The following is a 27945-nucleotide window of genomic DNA, read 5'->3' as shown; positions in this document are numbered from 1 at the left end:
TCACAACATGCTCCAAGCAATAACTTTCCATAACTCAAACTTTTACCGTGGTGGAATAGAGTAGCTCCTACGCTCTGTTTGAATCCAGAATAAGAGACTGATAAGAAAATGTCAGTCATTCTTGACATATTTTCTCTGCTTGATGGTTACGCATACCATTTCTCAGTTGTTTCTGGGAGAGTAATGGTAACTGGAATGGATCTTATGTATATCTTATATAAACTTACCATTAGCACAATCGAAATACAACTTAAATTCCAGCATTTTTGTTTATTAAATGCAGAATATACCTAAAAAGTATACCCAAACCAATCATGAGCTCAGTCGGTTACCTGGAAAGCAGAAGAAAGTCTTGTATTTACAGTTTCCTTTTCCTGTGCGTGGACTTTCTCATGTTCCCTGCCGCAGGGCGGCAGGCAGTCCCCAGAGCTGCTGGTTGCATCGGGCCTCGCCCAGCCGGAGAACTGACAATACATTGACAAGCTCAGTATAAGCAAACTCGGATTCAAGGATTGTACATTACAAAAACATTTAAGTGGTTGGCAAGCTCAGAATGTTGCTAACAAAAACAATAGTTTGTTTTGGTGTTTAAATCTTGTGATAATCCGCCTAACTGCTTTTTATTACTACAACTTGAGCTTCTATGATGTCTTCTTTCTCTCTGAAGTTACAATTCAAAGACCTTTGTTGTTCTCTATTTCCCAGTTACCAAGAAAACTTTGGCTTTGTGACAGATAAAAATTTCTCCATGTTGTTTGTGTCAATATATTTTAATAAATTAAATGTTGGCATGAAGATAGTGTTGCATCTATTTCTTGTTGGATAGTGGCCAGAATCCAGTCTGTATGGCAAATCATGGTGATCAAAACTACCTTCCGATGTTAAATAAGCACATCTAGTGCTACTGTAATTCCTCAAAATACTCTGTTTCAGTGGCTGGCTGATCGATTGATGCTTTGTATTTCAATACAAATTGACTCTTAAAAAAAAAAAAAGGCATTTTAGGTCCACAGATGAACTTCACGAAACTTGTCAAATCTGCTCAGTCAGCAAGTTTGGCTGAAGTCATACTGCAGTGCCACTGAGTTTTACTTGCAGGGCTTTTTTTCTTGTCTTGGGTTTCAGCAGCATAGCAAAGCTCACACAACAGCATGCTTGCTGCCCATCGTTGTGCTGTGCCATGCTTCTCCCTCGGTGGGAGCTGAGGTTGGTCCACGGGGAACAGTTCACTCTGCAGCTTAAAGCTGGCTGGGGTCAGCGGGGCTGGGGCTCAAGGTCTTGTGGAAACTGGGGAGGGGAGAAGGGGGGTCACTTGTCACAAAATCATCAGCGTCAAAATGACTGGATTACGTGAGACCGTCGGCATTTATGCAGAATAAATAAAAATGCAACCTTTATTGAATAAAAGGTGACACAATGGATCCTAAAGTGCCCTCATGCAGGGGGTCACAGAAATGGAGTCAGTGCCTACTCGTCAAGTCTCAGTCTCTAAATCCCTTCAGTTCTGGTTTGGGATCCAGGATTGGTGGTTGGCAGCGGTGGAGAAACGAGGGAGGATAAGTGGGCTGCACTTGCTGTATTTATTCCTTTCCTAGCTTTCTTTAGTTCTATATAGTGTTGATAATGCTAGTAAGAATTTTTCCCCCTAATACCACATTTTTGATATTGCATGTTCTAATTCCTTTTCCCTTATCACCCTGTCTAAGCAGCTTTTGCTTGCATGTGGCTCTGCCTGTCATAGAAGGCAGGCTATAGAAGTACATCTTTAGTTCTATACCAATATTAAGGAGGTGACACTTTGAAAACATTTACCACCAAGGCTTAGAAACCAGAAACTGAAAGGTTCAAAACTAATGTATATCTTTTAATTAGGCTATTTCTATTTTTAATTAGCTTTTATTTGTTTAGTTAGCCTCTTTAGCTGTGTGTGTGAGGGGGAGTGAGCTGTCAGAGTATGAATTAAGGAATGGCATTAACCTTGAAAACGTTTTTCATCTCTAATTTCACCTAATGCAGGATACTAGATACTCCAACATAAATATAAATTTGAAAAAGCTGTGTCAATGTGACACTGTTCTAACAGAACAGTATTTTTGAAAAGTGTGCAGTCACCTGTAGAAAGCTCCGGAGCCTATTTTTTGACTAAAGGTTGTTGCATTTGCGAATGGGGATGAACTCTACTATCGGGCACGTAATAGCTGCTGCAGCCCTGGGACTTAAAGCATTTGTTACTTCAAAGTTATTGTATAAAGAGTGATTTTGGCAGAAGTACCTGTATGCATAGGGAAATGCTATTTGGTACCTATGCGTGTAGGGAAATGCCACTTTGAAAAGTATCTTTTGCAAAATGTGTAGGAAATCAAAATTGTGAAGTTATAATACTACCACAGTTCACTGTATTTTTCAAGTGACTGTTTAAAGAATGTTATTTAATCCATATATGAAAATAACACATTCCCTGATGAGATGATTGTACACTGTATTTTATTTGAAGAATGGCATATATAGTGACTGTTTCTTTTGTGTAAAATGTTTATGAAGTACCTTCAGACTAGTATTTTAAGTTTTTTTGTGAGGATAAGAACGTGCTAAGTGCAGGAATAGCATACCTGCTGAGACATAATATTTATTATCTTGATTAAATTGACAGGCGTGAAAGCAAAATGGCAGGAAACAGCCTCGTTCTGCCCATAGTCCTGTGGGGCCGTAAAGCCCCCACACACTGCATATCCACCCTGCTGCTCATGGAGGACGTGTCAATGATCGTCACGGGATGCCACGATGGGCAAATATGTCTTTGGGACCTTTCTTTGGATTTAGAGGTAAGGCTAAAGTCTGTATAATCTTAATTTTCCTTGTGTTTAAAGCGCGTGTCGTTGTTGCCAGTGTGATTTTATTCTTTGATATTATAGTATCCATTCTGGTCTTCAGTTCTTTCTACGCCCTGTTCACTTGTCCTTTCTTCCTCCCTCTCATGAGGCCTGGATGTGACACTACATGCTTCCTGTAGTGAGTATTTCAGATTAGAAAGAGGCATTTTTGCTCTTGAACTTTGTTGCTGCTCCCGCAGTAATTTTTTAAAGTAATCACTTCCTCTTTTCTGGAGCTGCTCTAAACTAGTTGTTACTTTCAAGTTTAGCTGCTTAATACTGTTTTGTGAAAACAGATTCTAGTGATCAGAGGACTGTACTTAGAGAACTTTTTAAGGTTATTTTTTTACTCAACCATTTTTTTCCATGAAAACTGAAAGAGAAAAAAGGCTAGGAGCAGAGAGAAAGGTTGATGATTGATTGTTTTATGCCAGTCCCTGCCCTAGAGTTGAAATCTGCAAGTGTCTATTTTGAATGTGATCTCGTAGTTTGCCTTGGTACAAAGAGTTTTAAACTCTTGGAATGGAATAGCAAAACAATCCTTTCTTGTAAAAAAAAAAAAAAAAAAAAAAAAAAAAAAAAAGCAGCATGCTTCAGGAAAAGTTTACACTGAATACCTAAAAATCTCGATGTCTGTGAGTTACGCCAGACATAAACATAATTTATGGGGGTATTTATAAAGAAAAAACGAGAGAAAGCAACTGGTTCTTTCTAGAAAGGACAAATAAAGGGCAGTTTTCTTTTTTTATCTTTAATCTATGCATGGGCTTTATATAAACTTACTTATGAATATATAGGGTTGTGAACTATACTTGATGGGGGGAAACTATTGTCGCAGTACAACATAACTTTTTCATTCAAATTGGGCCAAATTCAGTTTATGATTTAAAAATATTGATAGCATGAGTTTGATGCAAAATGCATTTTTTCACAAATTTGCATTACAGTATTGGGCAGAAACTTTTTTTTTCCACGTACTATAGCAGCATTTGGTGCAAACTCTTTCAAGATTATATATCCACTGCTGTGCTAATTAAATGTGTGTGTGTGTGTATAGTAACACATGTATATTTATATAATACATAAAATGGAAATCTGGAATATGTATATTCTGGTTCAGTAATAGTGCCTATTTTATTTTTACTTCACATTTTATTTCCCTAATTCTAGATTAATCCCAGAGCTCTGTTGTTTGGTCATACAGCCTCAATTACTTGTTTATCAAAGGCCTCTGCTTCCAGTGAAAAGCAGTATATAGTGAGTGCATCAGAGAGCGGGTGAGTTTCCTGAGGATTTATTAATATGCAGATCTGTTAAATAATGGCAATTGAGGGTGGAGGAGAGATCAGGTTGTTTACATACAGTGTTTTTTACTTAGTATAATCTCTATGGATATTCCAAATGATGGGACTTCTCCACTGTAGATACTGTGTGGTGTGAGTTTTGGATTCGTGGCCTGAAAGGAGCATAGGAAGGTGCCCGAGGTCCTGGAGGGCTTCCCTTGCTATTTGTTGTACCTTGGGAGTCAGTGGCAGGGTGCCGCGCAGTTGTATGTAAAGCAATATGTGGAGCACTGGATGCGATTTATGTTTGGATGGGCAATGAGATGTGTGACGTTGTTTCCTTCAGTCAAGGCACTTCCGTGCTTTCTGTCATCTTTTTGCTTATGCGAGTTTGTCAGTTAAGTTGACAGCAGATGCATATTTTGCTCCTTTTTCTCTGCTTATCCAAGATCTGTTTCTTGAGTGGAATCAAGCTTGAGTTGTAGTGTAGCTTGTTGGCAGGAAATGGTTCCTAATACGTTTTAAAACTTGGAAACCTGTCACACAATTTATCTATATTTCTGTTGCAGTGTTTGATTTTTTTTATCCTTAAGAAAAAATACGGCAGCAAATACATTTTATTTTTTAAGAGGTTTTATTTACTAATCAGAGTAACTGGGAGGTGGAAGGGGGAAGGATTTCTTATGCAATTGACATTAATGGCGATTGCAGTCAGGTAATTTAAAGAAAAAAGAAGTCATACTCTGTAAATTTTAAATAAAATATACTTTGTACACTCACATTTTAGCCTAGATTTTGGGCTAATTTATTGAAAAGATACACAATTTGATAAATTACAGGTCAAAGCTTTGGGGCCAACTAGTTTTGTCATTTATAACTCACACATGTTATTTCCCCCCCCACCTTTTCTCCTTCCCATTCTCTGCCTCAGGCTGAGTACAGAATCTTTAGTAACCAGCTGTCCTCTACTGGGACAGCACTTTCAACGGGCTAAATAACTTGTTCTGCTGCGGTTTCATGCTGTAGCTTTTGCCATCTGAATTCAGTTCCCCTCCTGCTACGGAGAGTGTTTCCCCAGGTGGCCCTGGGCATTAGTGGCCGTCAGGGGTTGGGATCGGAGTCAGTGCGGCCGGGCTGGCCGCACAGCTCAGGCAGGACGGGGAAGAGGACCCAGCTTCAACAGCTTTGCAGAGGCAGGGAGCCCCTGCTGAGACAGCTTCCAGCGCTTTCTCAAGAGCTCTTCAAGGCCAGACAGCAACTTATCAGAGCTGGCTGTGAGCCCGGGCCAGCCCCCACAAGTGGGGAGGATGCATTCCCTGTATCCTTGTATCTACACTCATACTCTGGTTGGCTATATGAAAGTGAGTCCTTGTTACCAGCAAGCAGTTTCTGGGAAACAGGCCATGGTCTTGCTCTTCTGATAGAGTCATTCTGGGAGGCAGGAGGTCTTTTTCCCCAAAATATGACGCTAGTGTGGTTCAGGGAGTTGGAGTAACTACTGTTGTTATCAAGAGTCTAGAATAGCTTCTGAGTTTCTCAGTAGAGATACCAGCACTTCAGTTATAAATGAATCATTTTCCTCCATGGACTTGTATTGAACAAGAGGGGTTGCCCTTCACTTCTGACCTATGGCAGGCCATCTCATAGTACTGCTGATTTTTTTTTTTGGCATCCCTTTCTTGAGTCTTAACAGCACAGGGAATGCTACGTATTGAGGTGTGGTATAGATTTAAAATGGATTAGCTCTCTGCTTTTTTTGGAGACAGTTACTTTTATTCCAGAATAACAGTATTTTGGAAAGAAGTTGTAATTACACATCATAATATTCCTTCTTAAACTAGTGGAGACTTTGAACACTCTTAGATTTAATGTGGTATGCATGTATAATTTGTTTTTAAAGTACGCCTTTCCACTTTGCCTTTTCAAAGTTTGCTTTGAAAAGTTAACATTTCCAACTCAGTTGTCTTTCATTAGGTAAAATATTTAACTTGAAAGTATTTGCAAAGATGTTCCTTCCCAGAGCATCAGTCTGTTCTTGAGGGTTGGTTTTTCATTCATCTACAGAACTTCCTGTTTGAATGACAGACTTTTCTGCTGTGCAAACCAAGCTTATAAAAGGAAAAAGAAGTTTGTGAGTCAGGGTTTTTTTGTTTATTTGCTTTGTTTTTAAAAGGCTGGTTACCCAAAGGTGGACCTCCAGGCTAAGGCTGATTTGATCAACTCTGAGGAAGAAATTTCTTAACCTCTGCCTATATAAATGTAGTTGGCCAGGTATAGGTTTGTTACGTTACCAAATAAAATAAGTAAGTTTTTTTTAATCTGGAAAAGGTGGGGAACAATATGACTGAACAACCTTTTAACCTGATATTTGAGCGTAGAATGTGTCAAAACTTAGAATTTCCATCTTGTAGTGATTGCAGTACTAAGTAATATTTTCCTTTTGGATTTAGAACCAAAATATGTTTTCATTGTGAAATTATATATCTGATGTAAAGGGAAAAAAGGTGAGAAAGCAGCTGATGGATTCTGTTCTGATTAAATTTTAATACAAAATTTTAAAAGTAATTTTTTTTTAAAAATACTGTAAATAGGGGGAATGGCTGCTAACTGGAATGAATTTATAGAGGAAACTGTAATCTTTGCTCATAAGGCAAGTCAGAAAAGTACCTACTGGTACGACTTATAATTTGTTGTTCAGTGCTTTCAATTTGGTCTTAGAAGTGCTGAAGAGTACCAGGTGATGCTTCCACCTCTTAACAGCCTGGGCCCTCAGAAAAACCTGCAGTGTTCACTGCCATCTGACACAGCTCTGTTTTCTGTAATGCTGTTTTCTTCTTCACAAATGTGGAGGAGGCAAGCTAATCTTTGGGCAACTTAGCGGGTGCAGTAGAAGTATATAATGACTTGAAACATTGGTGAAAAAAGTGAGAAATTCTCAGTTACGTACTTGCATTTACTTAATATTGATTGCTTATGATAAACCTTGGCATTTCACTTGTTTGCGCTTTGTAGGGAAGAGGTTGTGTAGATTCAGATAGAAGGACTGGAAATTCAAGTTGATTTTGAGTTTCCTTTATCTAAATACAATTCATATAGTCACTAACAAATGATTCAAATGGTTTAAGTTTCTTCCAATGTAAATGATTTTTAAACCCTTGGAAGACTGAAATATTTTCCATGTAGTTTTAATCTGCCTTCTATATTTCAGGGAGATGTGTCTGTGGGACGTGAATGATGGGAGATGCATAGAGTTTACTAAACTAGCCTGTACACATACTGGCATACAGGTTAGTACTTTGTGTATGTTTCAGAGGTCCTATTCTATATTGCAGCGCATGGATAACTATAGATCAGTTATCAAAACAAGGCTGTTGTGCTTCTTTTTAAGCTTAATAATGACATTATATGCATACTGAAGTATCTCATAAATAGTTTATGCTGTATCATCAGATGCCCTAGAGCTGGAAATATGTGCTGTGCTTCAGCATTTGAAAAAATGTATCGTAATTAATGAGAAAGGCTGGAAAGAAAGGAGGAAAATGAGAAAATTTTTGGAGGAGTGCTGCCAGGGGAGGTGGGAGCATGAGGATGACCTTAGCAGGGAAGGCCGAGGCAGGCTTCTGTCAGCTACAGGAGCTGGGTATACAGAATAAGGATAGCCTTGGGAAGGTAACAGGAGAAAGGGGGCCGCTGCAAAAAGCTCCCCTCATCAGTGCGGAGTAGTAATTTTTAAACATATAAGCATTAGAATGTATTTATGAAATTATGATTTTGATTAAAAAATGTAGTCAACGTCTCACATGGAGTATAACTTCTGTATTTTGTTAATATCCATTTAGTTCTATCAGTTTACAGTTGGGACTCAGCGTGAAGGGAGACTACTATGCCACGGACATTATCCAGAAATTCTTGTTGTGGATGCTACCAGCCTTGAAGTTCTTTATTCTTTATTATCAAAGATATCTCCTGACTGGATCAGCTCCATGACTATCATTCGATCCAATAGAACACAAGGTAATTATTTTTGTTGCTTTTATTATGGCTTTGCCTCCGTGTAAGAGAAACACCATTTTCAACTTTTTCAGGAACCTTGGGAGGAACTAGAATGTTACTTCTTGTGATCTTGGGCAACACCCAGCAAGCACTAACCTTTTCGAAAAGCAAAGTATACATAGTTGTTTCTAGTCCCTGAAAAAGAGGCTAGTTTAACATCTATGCAATATTGTCTCTGTTGCTGTCCCATCAAATGGGAGTTTTGGCTCTGGCCAAAATTTAACTGCTTTTTCATGAACAGAACCTAAAATCTAGCCAAATCACTCTGTGTGTGTGCACGCGCGCACTTGGCAGGATCCAGGCTCACCTAGTAAATAGATTCAGTTCTGTCATCTTCAGTGTGTGCATGGGCTGAAACCTGAAGCACAAGGAACCTTCCTACAGGAAGAGTGATTTTTTTTTTTTTTTGTTTTTATTTTGGATAAAAGCACATTCCACTAGAGTGATCACTTGTTTTTTATTTGAGAACTGAGAAAGAGTTCTGGAGAGCACTCTGACAGTGAGAGCCTGGAAACTGGCACAAGACTGAAGGAAGGCGTGCAAGAACTCTAAATGCTAAGGCTGTCATCTGTATTACGAATGTGATGTATAGTATGCATCGAGATCATTTGGCAAGCTATACATTGTAATTTTTTACAAGATATATAAGTACCATGAGTATTTCTTGTGATTAGTAGCTTTATAAAAAGTGCTGTCATAACATTTTCAAAGCTATTATTTTAGGAAGTGTGTTTAAGGAATGTGCTGATTAAAAGTATACAATAGGATTAAAAAAACCTGAAGACTGTAGAGGGAGGAACTTCTAAAAGTGATGACAGTCAGTTTAGTGGAGAGATATGTGAGTAGGCTCATGTTCGGTGGTGGATTAGTTGACATGGTTTGAAGTGATACCTGTCCACACATCCGTTTTGCTCTGCTAGTTTGTGTTAATTTGCTAGGCTTTAAATTCTGGCAGCTGAGGTGGAGACATGTCTCATTCAGGTTTTCCTGTTGTGGAGACTGTAATTCCTAAGAGGTTTGGGCAACACTAAGGAAGAAGATCCTGACAAAAGGAGAGACTTTTATCCTGAGTTAAGGCTGACAGCAGTTGTAAACTGAGTGTTCCCAACGTCCTGGAGTGGGAAAGCTCAATTGCTATCCCTACAACATCTAAGTTGCTGGAACAACTGGAAGTTAACTCTGTACTAAGTGTTTCCTGGTACTGCCTTTAATTTTATTTCTTGTTTTGTAATCGTTTTTATTTTGTAATCAAGAAGTTACCCCTTGGATTTTGGTCTTACGCCAGACCTGTCTGGTAGAAACAGGAACGTCTAGAAAGTTTGACTAGCACTTGATATACTTTGTGTTTTGTGAAGATAATAACTGTAATGGAGTAATTTTTGCCCTTTGGGAACCCGCAGCCAAGAGGCGCTTGGGCAGCTGTACAGCTAGAGTGTGCTTCCCATTAAACTTCAATGTCCTCACAGGCTGGTGTGGGCAGACAGTTAGGCTTAAGCAATAAATCTCTCCTCTTGGGAGAGTAACCCCTTGCCTTTGGGGAGAGTGATGGGACAACCCACAATGTCTGATAGCAATACTAGAAACAACTGTGACTTCCCTTCCCCCATTTAGTGAGTGTTAATTGAGAGATGTAAACACAAAGCCATGGAATCTGTGTGTGTGCGTGTGCATATGTGCTTCTGGAATACCACTTTGCAAATAAACGTTTGATTTTGAAGCAAACACTTCAGGAATGTTTTGATAAACTTTTCATGTTGAGGTACTCTCAGTATAGTTTTGTACTCAGATATGCACAAGTGTGCAACAAAATGAAGACCTCCTTGTAGTTACCAGCCTAACCTTTGTTTCTCCCCAGAGGATACTGTTGTAGCAGTTTCGGTGACTGGCATCCTGAAAGTATGGATAATAACCTCTGAAGTTAGTCGGATGCAGGTAAACAAAGGCTTCTGAATTAATGATATTTCCTGTTGTGATCAAGGGAGAACTTCCATTAATGCTGTTTCCTGTTCTTCCAGCTACCTAATGATATTATGGTTTTTTCCACTTTGCCATTTGAAAATCAACTTCCTTAATTTTGCTTTACTGATTCTTCAAGTTACCAGCAGAACTCCTAATCTTTCTCATGTTTGATTCAGAGAACTTATTTCAAAATTAAGAGTAGGATAATCTCCAATTTCTACAAATCTATTTTTTTATTTGTACCCTGTAATGATTTGTGTTAATATACAAATATTCGTGTTAATATACAAATATTCGTGTTAATATACAAATATTCGTGTTAATATACAAATATTCGTGTTAATATACAAATATTCGTGTTAATATACAAATATTCGTGTTAATATACAAATATTTTTCTTCTAACTTTTCCCTCTTTAAAGCTCGTATTCTTCTGTTAAGTCATCTAGTACTACATTCCACAGTAGTTTTGAGTTCCAAAGGGAATTTAGTAACAAAGATTGTTACAGTAATGTTTAACTTTCCAAACTGATACAGATGCTGTACTGCATGCATAACTTTATTCAGTACAGGCAAAACTTTTATATGCAAGAGCTCGCAGTATAAGTACTCGTTAGTTGGAAGAGATGATGCTAATAAATACATGTTTACTCTGTATAGTACAGTTGGAAGAAATAAGTCACAGAGTTAAAGCTTGCCCTGTGCTGCATAGGAAGTGTGTGTCTCTTAATATGGTGGTGGCATTATGGAAGTGACTTTATCACAATACTTAATTTTTTTAAGACTAAGTTCTCCAGCTGTATTTCTTATGCTTTTAAAATATCTGTACTTAATTTTTAAATTTTTTTAATTATAGTTTTATTATATTACTATTATTAGTAAATTTAGTATTTTATTTAGTATTAAAATTTATTATTAAATGTAGTATTTTTTTTGAGAAAGATAAGAAGTGAGATGTGGAGATGCCTGAAGGGTTTGCTGAGCAGAGAATACAGTTTTTAGGAATATGTTTTCTTGTTATCTGATTTCCATCTGTACGTTGTTCTGTGTGGAGACTCTTGGTTTCAGACTCTGGTTGCTGTGACACTGTCTGAGCACTTAAATGGTTTCTGTGTAGGACAGAATGCTTATTCCCCATTTTGAAGATGAGGAAATAATATTTCAGGAAAATACTTTCTTGCCACAGAGATCTGTAACAGAGTAAGGAGTTGTGATCCAGGACATCCGAGTCCCCACCTCTTCCTTAATTGCCTGGCTATCCTGATTTTCTCTGCCCTGTCTCGATAACGTTGTTTTTTTATGAAAGTGAAGAGCCCTGTGAAATCGGTTAAAGTGACTGGCACTGCAGACAGGTCTTTCTGTAAGTCTCCTGTTTATACCCACAGCAGGGTATCTGCAGCCTTCTGTTGTTTCAGCCAGGTTTTTATAACTGTAAGCCAAACTCTTCAGATTATGAATGGCATGGCTGTCCCCTCTTCCTTTAAGGTATCCCAAGTCAGAGTGAAGATGGACAGTCAGTCAAAATGAGTATTAGCTTGGGAGTTAGTTCATGTGTGTTCTGGATCTGGACAGGTTAGTAGTGACCACCCTCAATATAACCAGAAGAGAAAGTTTTGCTTTGAGGTGGGCCCAGATTAATCAAGGTACAGCACCGATGTGATAGATCAGTCTGATACCCAGACTCAGCAGAGGGTGTTCGGCCAAATGGTTAAGATCCCGTGCTATTTGATAGTGCTAGATTGAATCTCAGAAGAACGTGGTCAGCAGTGACTGAATCTTAACCTCTGGCCAAGGGTCAGTCTACAGCTGAAAACTTTGAGACGTGATCATGCTAGTGGACATGAGGAAGGGAACAGGCTCATGTATTCAGCAGTTCAGCTCCCTGGCTCTGCTGGCGTGCTGGTCAGCACTTGTGCCTGATTATGGCTGTATACATATGCTCTCTAAATAAAAATGATAACCTCCTGCTGGTGTCATTTTTGTCTGTCTCTACAAGCCAATTTCTCACCTATCACTACTTCAGTTCTGCTTTTCTGCACATTTGCTACTCTTGTACTTGTGACAGAGTCTGCAGACTTGACTATCACGGGAAAGTTGGTATTCAAGGTATGATATACCCACAGGAGTATCAGAATAAAACATAAGTGTGTTTTTCAGTTAAAATTTACAGAAACATTTGCTCATGACTTGAGCAAATTTAAAACCATCACGAAATGCCTTTTTTGAAGACATTGTTATTACGGAAGGTAATATGGCTCTATTGAATTTCAGATTTATAATTTTAAATAAAATGCAGTTAATCTAATGTTGGTTTTGTCTGTTTGTTTTTAGGATACAACACCAGTATTTGAAGAGGAGTCAAAACCTATTTATTGTCAAAACTGTCAAAGCATTTCTTTCTGTGCATTTACCCAGCGGTCGTTGTTGGTAGTGTGTTCCAAATACTGGAGGGTAAGGCAAGCTAGCTGAACAACACCTGGCTGCTTTTCACTGTAGAAGCTGATTTAATTAAATTGCCAGTAAGACATTTAGATCAAGATGCTCTAAGCCCTTTTAATGTGTCTATATTGAAACCAAAATTAGCTGCTGTATGAGCATTTCAATCTGTAATTGGTTAATGACAACAGACTTTTCTGTTTCTTTTCAGGTTTTTGATGCTGGAGATTATTCCCTCTTATGTTCAGTCCCTAGTGAAAATGATCAGACCTGGACTGGTGGCGACTTTGTGTCAGCTGATAAAGTGATTGTATGGACAGAAGATGGACAAAGTTTCATATATAAATTACCAGCCAGGTAGTCAACAATGAAATACTCCGCTTATTTATTTTTTGAGATAAAAACATGAGCAACCTTGAAGAAATGTTGAGTATCTTTGGCTTTAATTTTGTTACAAAGTCATATGGATGTTGCAGAAACTAGTATTCCATGAGCATACTTTAAAGCGTGTGTCCCCTAAATGTATCGTGTTGAAGCAATGCTCAGTAATTTAGATTGCCTCGACCAAGATTGCTTCACTATTTTCTGATATTACACTAACTCTTCTTCACTTCATAATGGAGCTGTGTGATGGGAAGAGGTGCATTTTGCTGTTGAACAAGTGTCATAAATTGAAATAAAATATAATTTAAATATTTCCTTAACCAGGTCCAAATAAGGAAGAAGTAACATTTTGCTATATGGAGTAGAATGTAAATGATGATTGTATTATTGTAACAGAGTACTCTTTCAGCCCATTAAGGGAAGGCACAAACAGCTGACTTTGTGCACGTAAATGTGAAAATATAAAATTAATTTAAAATTAGGTATCAAAGAGGTTAAATAAATATAGAATGACAAAAGTAAAATAAAAAACTCTTCTTCTGACATCTTGATGATATGCAAACATCTTTGTTCTGGGTAGCGATACAGTTTTGTCTTAGAGATCCTCGAATATTCTCACATAAATCAGGCGAGAACTCCTTTCTCACCCTCTTATGTGATCAGAGCATAAGGCTGCGAGCAGATCTATCTGGTGATCTGTCAGAGAAATCCTTGGGTTTGGTGTGTTTTGGTCCTGAGTCTGAGGTCAGATGTGTTGAAGTCTAAAGCAGACCTAAAGCCAGGCTCCTTCCATTCTTTCTTCCTTCAGTTCTGAATGTGTGGGGGAACTGAGCTGGACACATTTGGAGCAGTTATTAATTGATGAAGCATGCCCTGTACATCAAAATTAGAGTAATAATCTGCTATACGCTGTATTAACAATTGAAAAAATGTAATGTTTAAGGGCTTGGGGGTTGTTTTTGCTTAGTATTATTTAGTTAGCTGGTGATGTAGTAATCACTCTCTAGTAATACAAGGAATTTTATTCCTTTCTCTTTGTTCTTAAACCCAGCTGTCTACCAGCTAGTGATTCATTTCGCAGAGATGTGGGGAAAGCAGTAGAAAATTTAATTCCGCCTTTATTGTACAGTGCGTTGGACAGAGCAGATAAACAGGTAAAATATATTTCTTTGGAGCTGCTTTTATGGACTGCATTTCTCTTTTAGGGAGTTGAAACATGCATACATCGTGACCAGTTCTTCTTTTTCGAAGTAGACCTTTAGGATTTCTTCTTTTCCTAGAGAAAATAGACAGATGTAATTTCCCTGCTGTTTGGTTTGGTTCTTGGTTTTCAAATAAATGCAGAGGTTAGTCTCTGGCCAAGTGAATCTTCAGTTCCTATATTCTAACAGTTTATCATTCATCAACGCCTGGAGAATTAGAAGTCAAGTTGTGATGTGCATGATAATTAGACAGTAACTGAGCAAGAGCTTTTAGAATTACAACTTTCAATTTGAAAGCTTAAATACGTGCAAAGTAAAGAAAATCAAATTTTGTAGGCCAGTGTCCTCTGAGCTATGCTTCATTTTTATATTGTACTGTGAACTGTATCTGCTATAAACTAATATATCTAAGACTGCTGTATGGTATATCTAGTACTTATACCTATACTACTAGGTATAAGTAACTGTCTGATTTACAAATGCTGTTATTACAAGACTATTGTAGGAATCCTTTTTCTATCTTAACCATTTAATCTGTTGCCAAATTTGGACACTGAAACATTTATATATTTGATTTTTTTGTTCCTTTATGTTGTCAATCAACATTAAAACTTTTTTGCTTCTGTCGTGGACCATGTGCCTTACTGACTAGTGTAACTTCAAGCCCCCATTGCAGTTAGAATGTTAACAATTTTAGAATACACATACACACATACATAAAATATGCTAAGTATGAATATATTTAGAACAAAACCAAATATATGTAAGAATTTTCTTTACTGTTCCCTAAACCTGTGACTTGTTTTGTAACTAACCACAGTTTCTTCTGACTCATATTGCTGTATTTATTCTTTCTCCTGTAAGAAAGATAAAGCATAAAGTAGCTAGTTTTTGTCCTGCTTTTAAAAGGTACAGTGTGGGGAAAGGAAATTTTGAGGTTAGTATGCAGTTTGCGTGTGTTCTGAAGTTATTAATTTATTTTTTTTTAACAGCTACTAATATGTCCTCCAGTTACTCGATTCTTCTATGGACATAGGGAGTTTTCCTATAAGCTGTTAATCCAAGGAGACTCTTCAGGGAGACTGTGTATTTGGAGTGTGCCTGATACTCTTGAACAACGAGATGGTGCAAAAGGTATACCTAATTAACAGTCCTGTTGCGAAGTCTTTTAGCAGGATTTTTTTGTTATGTGTTTTTGTGGCTGGATAGAGCACTGCTGCTTTTCCTACAGATCCATGAAGTTGTGTTTTTGTTAGCTTCTTGTAAGAGTTATAGTAACTTGATTTTTTCATGTATGATCAAAATCTTAATTTACTCTGAGTATTTTTCAGGTATTAAGTTTTAACTGCTTTATTCCAAATACTAGCTATGGTCATTGCTGTCTGCCTGTGTAACTTCCTCTTGTAGCTTAAATCATATACTTTTCCAGTTCTCACATATATTGTTTCCATGTGTTGCTGTAGCTTCACTCATGTAGTCAGTAAATTAATCTGCAGTATGTACCTTTTACTTTGTTCAAAGTGTTGTGACATGGTGTATTTAAACTTTGAGATCTTTTCAGAAAAGCATTCCTAATTTCCTTTCTTGCCTTTTTTTTTTTAAATCCTCCTCCCACCTCACCCCTTCCTTTGTCTTTTTTTTTTTCTTTTTTCTTTTTTTTTTTTTTAAAAACAGGACTGCAAACAACAACTTCAACATCCCTCCAGGAAGCTTTTGATAAACTTACTCCTCGCCCTGCTGGGATTATAGACCAACTAAGCTTAATACCAAACATCAATGAACCACTTAAAGTTACAGCCAGTGTGTATATCCCAGCACATGGGCGTCTGGTTTGTGGTCGTGAAGATGGAAGCATTGTTATTGTGCCAGCCACACAAACTGCTATAGTTCAGCTGCTGCAAGGAGAGCATATGCTTAGGAGAGGTATGCAAATAAGCTTTTGAAAAGCACAGTTGGATTACAGTGTGCACCTGTCAGGAGACATACTGAAGTAAAAAATAATTTCATGAAGTGAGCATTAAGTCATTTTACAGTAGAAATCATATAACTGTTTTCTTAACAATTCTGATGTTCTATTATGTAATGAGAAACGTAAGTAATAAATTAACTGTGGCCAGCTTGCATCAATTTTTTTTTTGGGAGGGGGAGTCCCTTCACTGGAAAGCCTTGGATATTTTCCCTGGGTTTTTGAGATGCAGTAGCAAAGATCTGGCGGGGGACATCTCCTGTCTCTCTCCCAGTATTGTTCTGGGCACTGGGGTATCAGTGTGTCAGTGAAGATGTTCTTGGGAAAATAATGAAATCTAAAAGAGAATTCCTCTTTGTGTATTGTATAGTTAGTTGAGTATTATACGCTGGCCAGCTGTTGTACATTTTGGTTCCAGATAATGTTATTTTAATACTTCTGTGATTACAGTTGCAGAACAAATATTTGGGTTTTGATTTCTTACAAGTGCTGATAAATGAAAAAGACATGTAAATATTTTTCTGTGAATATACATATGAGCTTGTCAGTTGTATACAAGGCTGTTGGTTGTACTATTTCCTTTATATAACTGATTTACTTTATACAAAAATGATTTTTTTTCTTAACGTGAAGTTGGATTGCCTCGAAGTTGATACATTATTCTGCAAATAAGCGTTGGTGGTTCTTGCCCTCATAAAAATACAGAAGTGCCTGTGTGTATTCTACGTAAGGTTTGCTGTGCTTGCTAGAAAGCATAATCACATAGAGGAAAAAAAGTTTAACTATATCATGCAGGTGTTGCATAGAATACTTGATTCTGGTATTTAATTTATTGGGCCCATTTTGTCAAATTTGCAATCTAAAAAGTTTTTTCTAAGCATCTTTTGCAATAGTTAACAGGTTAGAATGATTTAACTGATGTATTTGATCTCAGTGAACAGAAGACTCGCCATTCTTGCTCTTTTCACAAAAATTATTTTCCTTTGTAAAGTTAAATTTGATGTCATTAACCTATTCTGCACAAGCACCAAATGCGTAACACTGCAGACTTGCATGCCACTGCTGTGGCCAGTGCAGAGTAAGATTATGTTACTGGTCCTTTTGGTTATAACCTTGGATAAATTCATGTTTTATGGGGAAGGGAATTTATTTTTTCACATCTTTGTGGCCTTTCTAATTTTTTTTTTCTGGGATTTTTTTTTGGTGGGAGGAGTCTGTTTTAAGACAGCTGAATTACTTTAAAGTGAGATTGTACAGCAAGACAAAAAGAATCATTCAGTCCATGTCCAGTAAAAAAAAAGCTATGAACATTCTAAAAAAAGACAAGGCTAATTCTACAAGAACTTCTGTCAAAAATGGCACTATGTCTGTATTTTTTTAATCAAGAACAGTGTTTTGGATTGTTAACTGTTCTATTGAATTATGTTTTTTCTCTCTCTTTTTTTCCTTTTCTTTTCCCCCTTTCGCCCCTTCCCAATTTCTCAGGTTGGCCACCTCACCGGACTCTCCGAGGCCATCGAAACAAAATTACATGTTTACTGTATCCTCATCAGGTTTCTTCTCGTTATGATCAAAGGTATTTGATCTCAGGTGGTGTGGATTTCTCAGTCATCATATGGGATATATTTTCTGGAGAGATGAAACATATCTTCTGTGTACATGGTGGAGAAATTACACAGCTTCTAGTTCCACCAGAAAACTGTAGTGTAAGTTTTACATAGTGTCTGATAACCTGTCTCACACTTTCCATAAATGGTACAGCTCCTCAAATCCTCCTTGAAAATGAATGTAATATGAAATACTGAAGATTTAGCACTGGCCCAATGTATAACTCTTGCAGACACTTAAAAAGAGTTCAATTGTTCTGTTAATCTTGGTTTTGTTCACATCATGTTTTAGCTACGTAAAGGATTAAAAATAGTGGAAAACCTAGATATTAAAACCTAGCTAGCTAAGGAAATGCTTGGCATTTTATGATACATGTCATTAACAGTGGGAGAGGATTTCGACGTGGAAGCCATCTTTCCCCTGAAGGTGTTTGCAAATGTGATAGGCAAGCATTCCCACCAGTTACCCCACAGGTTTTAAAGGCAATTTTTTCTTTCATAACTTGGATGAATAGGTAGAATTTAATGAACAAAATGACGTTGATTTACTTTAAAACCGTGGTTTCTCTTTTTTGCTCAACAAAATAGGTTCTAATAACCTGTGTGCTTTTTGTGATATGCAAGAGGTTGGATTCAAGGGAATTTCTGCAAGTGAAATTCTGTTTCTAGTGACCTCAGTGAGATTAGCCACAGACTTATGTGCCTGTTTTTTGTTTATAAAACAGGTTGTTGATCACCATGCTTGGTCCAGTGAAGAAGAGATTATTAAATGCAAACTCTCTGCATTATGATTAAGATTTCTTTTTTCTTTTTTTTTTTTCCTTTTATTAGGCAAGAGTCCAGCACTGTATTTGCTCTGTTGCCAGTGATCACTCAGTAGGTCTTCTGAGTCTGCGGGAGAAAAAATGCATCATGCTGGCATCCCGTCACCTTTTCCCTATTCAAGTAATAAAATGGAGGCCTTCCGATGACTATCTGGTGGTAGGATGTTCAGATGGGTCTGTGTACGTCTGGCAAATGGATACTGGTAAGGTTAAGTTCAAAGACATTGATTAAACAATTTTTTAATATATATATTTGGTTATAGTTCTGTATAAGTGGTATCTGAGAGAAGACTTAACATTTTTTGCACATTTACATTTGGAAATTTAGCACTCCACATATTCCCAAAATTTGTAGATTATGTAAGCTTTTGTTAAATACATATTTTAGTATTTGGAATAACTCATTTAGTTTTGGAGAAGTATAGCTTGCCGTGGCTATCTTCCCCCTACATGTTTTCCTAGTTATCTTTAGAGAGACCGGTTAAAATGTTGGCTGCACGTGTAGTGTCTTCTCAGTTTATTAGTGTCCGTGCTTCCTCAGCAATTTTCTTGAAAGCTTGGTGTAGAAGTGCAGCATCTTGAATCTACAATAGTTTCTTCATCTGTAGAGTGACGGAAGTGTTTGTCGGGGGGGGGGGTTTATTGTTTTGTTGTTTAGTGTGGTTTGGTTTTTTTTTTCCCCAAAAAGGGACTAATGCTTAGTTTAGAAGAAACTAAATATGAGCCTTAACAGAATGGGCAACAAGGCATAAAATAAAAACAGCTTTGTTGTAGAAAATTTTGTGATATTTTAAAGGGAGAAGGTGAGGGAAAAAATGCATCAAAATATATGCAGTATGTAAATACCATCTAACTCCTTAACTCGCTTGAAGGAAAAACACACAAACCTGCAATAGTGTCTGAATATTATTTTCAGCTTATTGTGAAAACTAGATAGGAATTGTTTTTTATTGAAGCTCTAGGAAGCAAAGAGGAACCAGAGATCCATCGTGGAAAATTTAATCCACACAGGTATTTGGGTGGGAGAGGGAATTCAAAATGATTGAAAACAGCCTTCCACTAAAAATGTTGAGCAACTGCAGTCATCGCTCTCTGGTCAGTACAGCATCACATTGTGGTAAACTTGTCTTGATTTTTGTTAATGTATTTTTTCCTTACACACTTCAGCTTCATGGAAATTTAGGGAAATTCCATCCCTTTAGGACTATTAGTTCTAAAAATAGCTATTAACACAACAGAAAGTTTTATGCATTGCATCCTGTGGTGTAAATTATTTTCACACATTGTTGTACTTGTGATATTTTGGACATTCTGAATTTTTTCTGCTCCAGCTCATGCTTTTCAAAATACTTGCAGGTGCGCTGGACAGGTGTGTGATGGGAATAACAGCAGTGGAAATCCTGAATGCCTGTGATGAGGCCGTCCCAGCGGCTGTGGACTCCCTGAGTCATCCCGCTGTCAACCTGAAGCAGGCCATGACTAGGCGTAGTCTGGCTGCTCTGAAAAATGTGGCACATCAGAAACTACAGACTCTTGCCACTAACCTGCTCGCTTCCGAAGCGTCTGACAAGGTAAGCCGTGTTTCAGTTTGTCTGATGCAGTACCTGAAATGTTTGTTTCCGTAAATAATTGAATAAAATAGGGGAGTCTTCATCATTGTAACTGAAAGGGTCTTACCCAATGCCCTCTGAAATTTTAATAGACAGACCTAAACTAGCTTTACCTGGCCTTGGGTCAGAGTTCACTTCCCTGGAACAAAAAGTATCGGCCTTCTTCAACGTCATTGTGCAGTTTCTAATGCAGGTGGTGTTGTCTAGAGTTACGTTGTAAAAACATGTTTCACTTACATTTTTTTTCTATTTTGTACTCTCAGTGGTAGTGGTTTTCCTTGCTGGAGTCTAATGCTTTTAAACTTCCTCTTCACTGTCTATAACTCTGTACTGCTTTCACTGTCTTTTTCTCTAGGTTCAGTAGGAACAGAGGTTATGCACCAAATAAACTTACCCCTTTCTAGATGGGTAGTAATGTATTTTTAGTATCAACAAACACAATCCCTTCCACATATCTCTGGATGTTGTTCTCCAATTTATGTTACTGTTCATGGTGCTACCTCCCACTACGGTGTGCATTCTACTGTATTTTCTCAGGTTGAATTTACTTAAAATCTGGATTAGGCAGCATTTCTTAGAGTCTGGAATGCTTGCTCAGTTGTATACGTTCTGTTAACTTTTAGCGTCGATGGGTAGACGAGGAACCAGCCTGTGACCCATATCTGTCAGAAGGAAATCTCCCCGTTTCGTTTTGTGCTAACTTCAAGGAATGGAATCAGCATTGATCTGTTTTTTCCCCTCTTCCCCCCCATGCTGGATATGCTTTATACGTTCCTGCAGATCTTGCTAAAGGCGGAGCTAGAGCTTGATTTTATTTTATTTTGGTAATTGTTGCTGTGTGACAGTTCAGAAAAAGTATTACTAAAGTATATGTACAAATAAATATAAATGGAGCCAAAGTAACTTAAATGCTGAAAATTAATTAGGTTTGAGAAATATTTTAAGTGTTCAATGCTAGAAGATATTAATGGGCTTAGTTGATTCCTAAATATTTCAGTGCTTAATGTTTAAGGACTTTTTAAATTATGTTTTATGATTTAAGTGATTAATTCAAATGGAACTGTCTGTAGTAACTTGTTAAAAGCACTCATTAACTGTTCCTGAGCGCTGTATGTCTATGTCTAGAGAGTGTGTGAGCCACTGCATGTTTATGTGTGTTCGTTTAGGCACAAAACTTTACAATTTATATGGGTGTTACCGAGTACAACAACAGGCTACTTTACCAATCTGAGCAAGAAGTAAGTGCTCGTATTAAGAACCCTGCTAAGCAGACCTTTCTGATAATATCATAATGATAAGAGTTGTTCAGGTATTAGAGCAGTAGCTGAACGGCGAGCCTGCACATTAGTCTCTGCAGTCAGGATGATTCTTCTCCATCCTGGTTATTATTGCATAAGCTGGAAGCACCTTAAATAGTTTGAAATGTGGGGCAGTTCCTTTTTTAAGAGCTAGTAGTGAGCTCTTTTTCCGAATTGATATCTTGCAACAAGAAATAACTTAGATTTCAAATTGTATAAAGAGTAATTTTTGCACTTTAGCATTAATTTTATTGTTCTGAAGAGCAACTAGAGTACAATATGGCATGTATCCCAAGGAAAGCTAGTACAGTGTAAAAATATTAAGGAACTTCTTTATGGCAGATAGAATGGTACAAGAGTTAGTTCTGAATATCATGTTAATTTTTGTGTGCCTAATTATTACTCAGTCTGATGGATTTGGACTGACCATTTTGAAAACTAACAGGCAGCTAACAGCCTCACGTTGCAGAGATGGTAGAGATGGAACAGAAAAGCGAACAGTAAATTTTAGAAATAGGCTTAAATGGTAGTTTAGCTGGTGGGCTCAATAGCATGTCAGTGCAGATCGTCAGAGAGCTCGAAGGAAGAGCTTTCTCTTAGGCTTTGCCTCATGCATTTTCTTTTGGCCAAATATAGAGAAATGGTAAGTCCTGACCTTGTGAGGGTTTTATGAACTTTGTCACAGAAAGAATATGACGCCTGAGTTTTAAATTTTTATCTTCCCATTAAAGATTAATTAGAAGGAAATGCAAAATTATCTTGAAGGAAACTGGGCAAAATATCCTTAGAGTGGTGTATTAGAGAAGTATGTAGGAGGCTTTCCTTGCCCTGAGCAACTTGCTGTAGTGGACCCTGCTTTGAGGAGGGGGTTGGATTAGAGGATGGCCAACCTTAGCAATTCTGTGGTTGTGTCCTGCTTACGTTTGCCCTTCTTGATGATTCCAGTACTCTGCCATTCATCACAACTTTTTTCCCAATAAAGACCTGTCAGAGTAGACAGGTATTAAATTCGTGTAGTCTGTCAATGTCATTCAAAAATGTTACCTGAGTCCAAACAAAAAGAGCGAAAATACAAGCTTCTGTTTTCCTTTTCATTAACGCGGACTGCCGGCGTTCGGTAGTCTGGGCTGTGACCTGCAGAGAGCAGCAGAGCTCTGCTCCAGCGGCCCACTGGCCTGGCTCTTGTTGCTTGTTTGTTTATTTTGCCGCCTTCTGCTATATTCTGTTTGGAAAAGAAATGTCACTTAAAGAGCATTCCTTAGGTGGAAACACCACCACCACGTTTCCACAAGTGTATGTGCGCTCAGACTTGCGTGCTGCTATTCCTGCTGCATCCAGGACAACTGTTCGCATATGTGAGTATGAATGTTGCATTTGTAGATGCTGTGAAAATGTATGTGTTTTATGTGCAGGTTCCTCACATCTAAGGAAGGTATTGCTACCTGCAAAGGCATGATACATAGCACAGCAAAATGTGTTCTATACCAGAGGTCAATGATGATTAATAGCTAAAATATTTTGGTTATATTGTTGCTTTCAATTTTACCATTATGACCATTACCAGAGAGCATTTCCTAAAAAGTCACCTACATTACATTCTGAGAAAATAACTAGATTTTTTTCATAGATAAGGAATATGTCAATAAATCAGTGCATTGTAGAACATAATTTGCAGCTATTATTTATTGACATTTAATTATTTCTATTCTGGTTTTAATTATCCATTATTTGTTTCTCACGGCAAATTTATTTAATAAGCATGGTTTATTCATTCTTAGAGTTGCCCATGGGAAAAGAAGGAGCAGAATTTGGCTGTTTGCTCTAGCGCTGGTTGTGTTAGGCCCTGGCTGTTTGTCTGGCATGGTGAGCTAGCCCGTGCTGCAGCTCCTCCAAGAAATGTAAAAACAGGGAGCGAGGAAGATGGTCTCTGTTTAATTTTTTTCTTTCATAATCCCTGTGACCAAATGTGAATTTTTCTTCTGGTAGTGCCTTAACTTCATTACATAAGTGAAATGAATTTTAATTTGAGGAAAGACAAAAACTTAAAATTATTTGATTCTAGTGGAATAGCAGATGGTACTGAACATTTTGCCAGGTCTGCACTCATTGTTGGAAAGTCTTATGATACGTTTTGAATATTGCTCTGTGTGTGTGCTTTTGGTATCTGGTTGGTTTGTTACAAAACGAGTGCATTGGAATAATGTAAAATATTTATGTGTTTTTGTTGAGAATCATCCTCTGAAAGTGAGCAAGAACTAGCAAGTGCAGCAAGCAAACCAATAATTGTACTTGCTCTTCTCCATTTCAACACCATACAGTAAAATATACGTGGGTATTCATTCTAAGTAAGCGAAATATTAGCAGCCTTAAATTAAGAGTCTGCAAATTAAATAAAGTATTAGTATGGTAGAAAAATTAAGATTACAATATCAAATAAGACTAACATAGCGGATTGTTGTAGATAAATCGACTTTCTGCGTATTATGTTTAGGCAGGATTAAAGGAGCAGTTTCTTACTCTATTTTTTTTCCCCTGGGCCTCTTGCTGCGAAACAGTCAAGGGGGAGAGGTTATTCTTGAGTTGCTCTGAAGTAGCACTCAGAAATTAATCACGAAGAAGCTGTGGCTGGATCATCAGCCGCTCTTGATGGCGGGTCAGAGTACTGAGCCTCTCTTGGACAGATTGGTTTCCAAATATAAAGCTAATGTAAAACTTTGGGGAGGTCAGGTTTTCCTCTGAAGATTTTTCCTGTAAAAAGCAATCTTACACTCTTCAGGGATATACAGTATCTAATAGCCACAGAAAAAGCAGAGTGCTTTACGAGAGACAAATCTCTGTGAATGAGAACCTTGAGAAGTAAAATAATATGCGTATTTGAAAACCAGGTTTATACACTGGAACAATAATTGAACATGCTGTGGTGGATATTATATTCGTTCATGCCAACAGTGTTTTGGGGGTCTTTACAGCTATAATGGAAAAGGAATATATAAAAATTACTTCAGTTTTCAAACACATGCTATGAAATCTGTACAAAACTTAAAGCAGCCAAGTACTTGTAGGACTAGAAATGCTTACTGTCTTGAAAAAAGTCCTTGAGAGAGAAAATAAATGGTACATACACATGTCCAATTTGCCAATTATAAAATGTTAAGTAGAATATGCATTTATTTCTGTGATTCATAATGATAAATACATTTGTTAGTGTTCAGAAGTAGAATGGAAGGGGTTGAAAAATGCAAGATAATGAGTGTTGGTAGAAATAATGTAGTTCTACAGCTCAGCAGATTTTCAGTGGTGACCACTCCTATGGCCCAGGGTATTTAAGGCTTCATAAGATGTGTGCATTGCTTCACGTCAGTGAACAAAGGAAGCAATATATCAGGATGTATATAGCATAGGGTAATAACCTATTACAAATTAGTGTATATATACAGAATGTACAAATTTTTGCATGATATATAGAGTGTATGTTAGTTATATAAATAGTCTGTGTATATTTATAGTGTGTATGTGTATATATATGCATACCTATTTGTAAATATATCTACAGTGTATATATAAAAAACTGCAAGCCTTGTTAATTTCTAAATAACTACCCTGCTGTAAGATGTGCTTTGAAAAAGAGCCTAGAGAATGAAAATTTTAGACTACCAAACTGAAAGAGTTTATATTCATGTTAAGGCTGTTGAGTTACAGATGAGAAAAGGCATAGGAGCCTTGACTGTATTGCTTTTCTTGGTGATATATTAAGAACTTTGGGGTTAATTCTACTTTCAGCAAAGGTTGATGTTTTCTGAACAAACCATTCAGCCTATATCAGTTGTGGAAGAAATACCATTTCTCCTGCAGCCCTTCTTAGACTTGTGTAGGGTAATGGTCTTTATGTACTCCCTTAGACTCAGCTGTCAGCTGAGCACAGGGTTTAACTTCTGCAGTGACTAATACAAGCGTCAGGAATGCTTCTTCATCACTGAGCCTAGGAACTGCTTCTCCTGTAGGTTTTTCTGGCTCTGACTTTGTAATTCTGTGCATCAAACATGAATATTCAACCTTATGTCTTTCAGGTTGTTAATTAAATTGTAAAAGAGGAGAAATAATATTTTACTTACATTTGAACAGGGTTTATTTCTGTTAAAATATCCTCTTTTTTACTTGTTTGAGGAAACTAAGTACTTGAGCATAATTTTGTGTTGGTTATGGAGAGAATAAAATTCTCACAACACTTAAAATCTTATGTTAATGTTCTTTTGTCTGATCTCCTTTTCTGACTTTTTTCAGCTTTTATCCCATAGCATTATAATTTTCTTTCCTCTCCTCCCCCCCCCCCCCCCCCCCCCCCCCCCCCCCCTTGGGAGGAAGGGAAGGAGGAAGATGATGGATTTAAGTAGTGGAGTGAACAACAAGTGACACACTAATTGCATATCTGGACAAATTTATTAGCTTATCTTCCAATAGTACAAATTGCTGTTATACTTCAGTATCCAAATATGAAATATTTAATGTGGTTTAATAACAAAATATTGAAATTTTATTGTTCCTTTGAGTATAACTATTATCTTTTAGAATTCATGAGAAAGAAATGTGAACTTCTGTCTTATCTAGAGCTCTATTTATCTGATAAACTTTGCAAGTGAAATTTCTGTATTTTAGGGGTGTAACACTTGATCACAAGTCTGAAATTCCTGACGTTGTGAAAAATGCTGTAAAATTGTTCACTGATATTTTCATAACATTTGTCATAACATGTTTTATACCCCTGTGAGTTTTCAAACTTTAATCATCCACAGCTTCCTTAATTTGTGAATTAACTCTGTGGAAAGTGTTAAGAAAGTAATCCAATTAAATTTCAATTTTTTCTTTTTTCAGGGAAATTTACCAAAATACTCGCATAACTCGCTGATGGTTCAAGCTATAAAGACTAACTTAACAGATCCAGATATACATGTGCTCTTCTTTGACGTAGAAGCCCTGATTATTCAGCTACTGACTGAGGAAGCCTCCAGACCCAACACTGCACTCATTTCTCCGGAGAATTTACAGAAAGCCTCTGGCGGGTCCGACAAAGGAGGCTCCTTTTTGACTGGTAAACGAGCAGCCGTCCTCTTCCAGCAGGTCAAGGAAACAATCAAAGAGAATATAAAAGAGCATCTTCTTGATGATGAAGATGAGGATGAAGAATCGATAAGGCAGAGAAGAGAAGACAGTGACCCAGAATATCGCTCTAGCAAATCTAAGCCATTAACTTTATTAGAATATAATCTAACCATGGATACAGCAAAGCTTTTTATGTCCTGTCTTCATGCCTGGGGCCTGAATTCTGTTCTAGATGAGCTTTGCCTTGATCGTCTTGGGATGCTTAAGCCACACTGTTCAGTGTCCTTTGGCCTCCTGTCTAGAGGAGGCCACATGTCTCTGATGCTTCCTGGCTATAATCAGCCTGTAGGCAAACCATCGTATGATAGTGTGGAGCTAGGAAGGAAAACATCCGTCACAGAAGGACTGGGAAAGGGGACGTACGGTGTGTCACGTGCTGTCACCACTCAGCATCTCCTGTCTGTTATCTCACTGGCCAACACACTGATGAGTATGACCAATGCAACTTTTATCGGAGACCACATGAAGAAAGGTCCGAGCAGGTACGGTGAATATTCACTTGAACTTGTGATAACTTTCTTTCAGATTCTCTATTTTAATACAGCATTTTATTTTGTTTAATTTTACTGTGGGGTTTGATGTATTAAATGGCTATGAAAACCTTTGGTACCTAGATGGAACCGAGTGTATTTCTTCTTTCTTGAATGTAGTATTTTATGCCAAGATAACTATATTGCTTTGAATGGAGTTATGTAACTTACAACATTAATAGAAGATGGAGTTGCATTAACATATGCGCCGGTAGGTCTGAGACACCATTTTTGTCCTCCTTTTTAGTGCTTATTATTTTTAAAGAGTTTTTATAACGAGTAGGTCAAATTCTAAATAAATCAAAATGTACAGATGAACTTTTTATCACCAAAAAATAAGCCTACCTAGGAATTGTAAATGAGATATATCTTTTTTTCTTTTCCTGTCAAACTGACTGGTTTTTATAGCGTTGCTTTTCAAAGTTTGTTTAGTCACAGAATCTTTAGCAAATAATCTCTCTTTTTTCTTTTTTTTTTTTCTTTTTTCCCTTTCTCTTCCCCTATCCTCCTCCTTCTCCCCTTTCATGTATATTTTGTGTTTAGGCCACCTAGGCCAAGCACTCCTGAGATGTCAAAAGTGAAGGCACCTCCTTCAACTTCAAGTCATGCAGCCCAAGGACAAATTAAGCAAGGTAAAAATCACTTGCTTTGGAACAATTTGATATGTCATTTCAGCTCTTGACACTGAAGTTATCACCTTACTATCAAGTGATAAAAGTATTGCTAGCTTCTCTGTTGGAGGAAAAAGTAGTGTAATATTCTAGAT

At 37.4% G+C, this 27945-nt stretch overlaps 1 protein-coding gene across 5 annotated transcripts in view; it reads left to right on the top strand.

Moving 5' to 3' along the window:
- LOC143171857 (WD repeat-containing protein 7) overlaps nt 1–27945 on the top strand; it is a 151167-nt gene that overhangs the window by 12725 nt on the left and 110497 nt on the right. For 4 of the 5 annotated variants that reach the window (XM_076360957.1, XM_076360959.1, XM_076360956.1 and 1 more), the window contains exons 2-16: nt 2651–2822; nt 4041–4147; nt 7362–7440; nt 7993–8167; nt 10062–10138; nt 12497–12616; nt 12813–12958; nt 14037–14139; nt 15180–15321; nt 15862–16110; nt 17639–17859; nt 18592–18787; nt 19941–20155; nt 26362–27131; nt 27723–27811. In XM_076360957.1, the coding sequence (XP_076217072.1) occupies nt 2664–2822; nt 4041–4147; nt 7362–7440; nt 7993–8167; nt 10062–10138; nt 12497–12616; nt 12813–12958; nt 14037–14139; nt 15180–15321; nt 15862–16110; nt 17639–17859; nt 18592–18787; nt 19941–20155; nt 26362–27131; nt 27723–27811 (2848 nt within the window). In that variant the 5' untranslated portion in view covers nt 2651–2663. Of the gene's footprint in view, nt 1–2650; nt 2823–4040; nt 4148–7361; nt 7441–7992; nt 8168–10061; nt 10139–12496; nt 12617–12812; nt 12959–14036; nt 14140–15179; nt 15322–15861; nt 16111–17638; nt 17860–18591; nt 18788–19940; nt 20156–26361; nt 27132–27722; nt 27812–27945 lie in introns of those variants that run through there. The other variant, XM_076360960.1, reaches the window with a different exon arrangement.

The sequence above is a fragment of the Aptenodytes patagonicus genome, chromosome W (genome assembly GCF_965638725.1).
Source record: "Aptenodytes patagonicus chromosome W, bAptPat1.pri.cur, whole genome shotgun sequence".
NCBI classification, from domain to species: Eukaryota; Metazoa; Chordata; class Aves; order Sphenisciformes; family Spheniscidae; genus Aptenodytes; species Aptenodytes patagonicus.
This window is presented reverse-complemented; position numbering and strand designations above follow the sequence as displayed.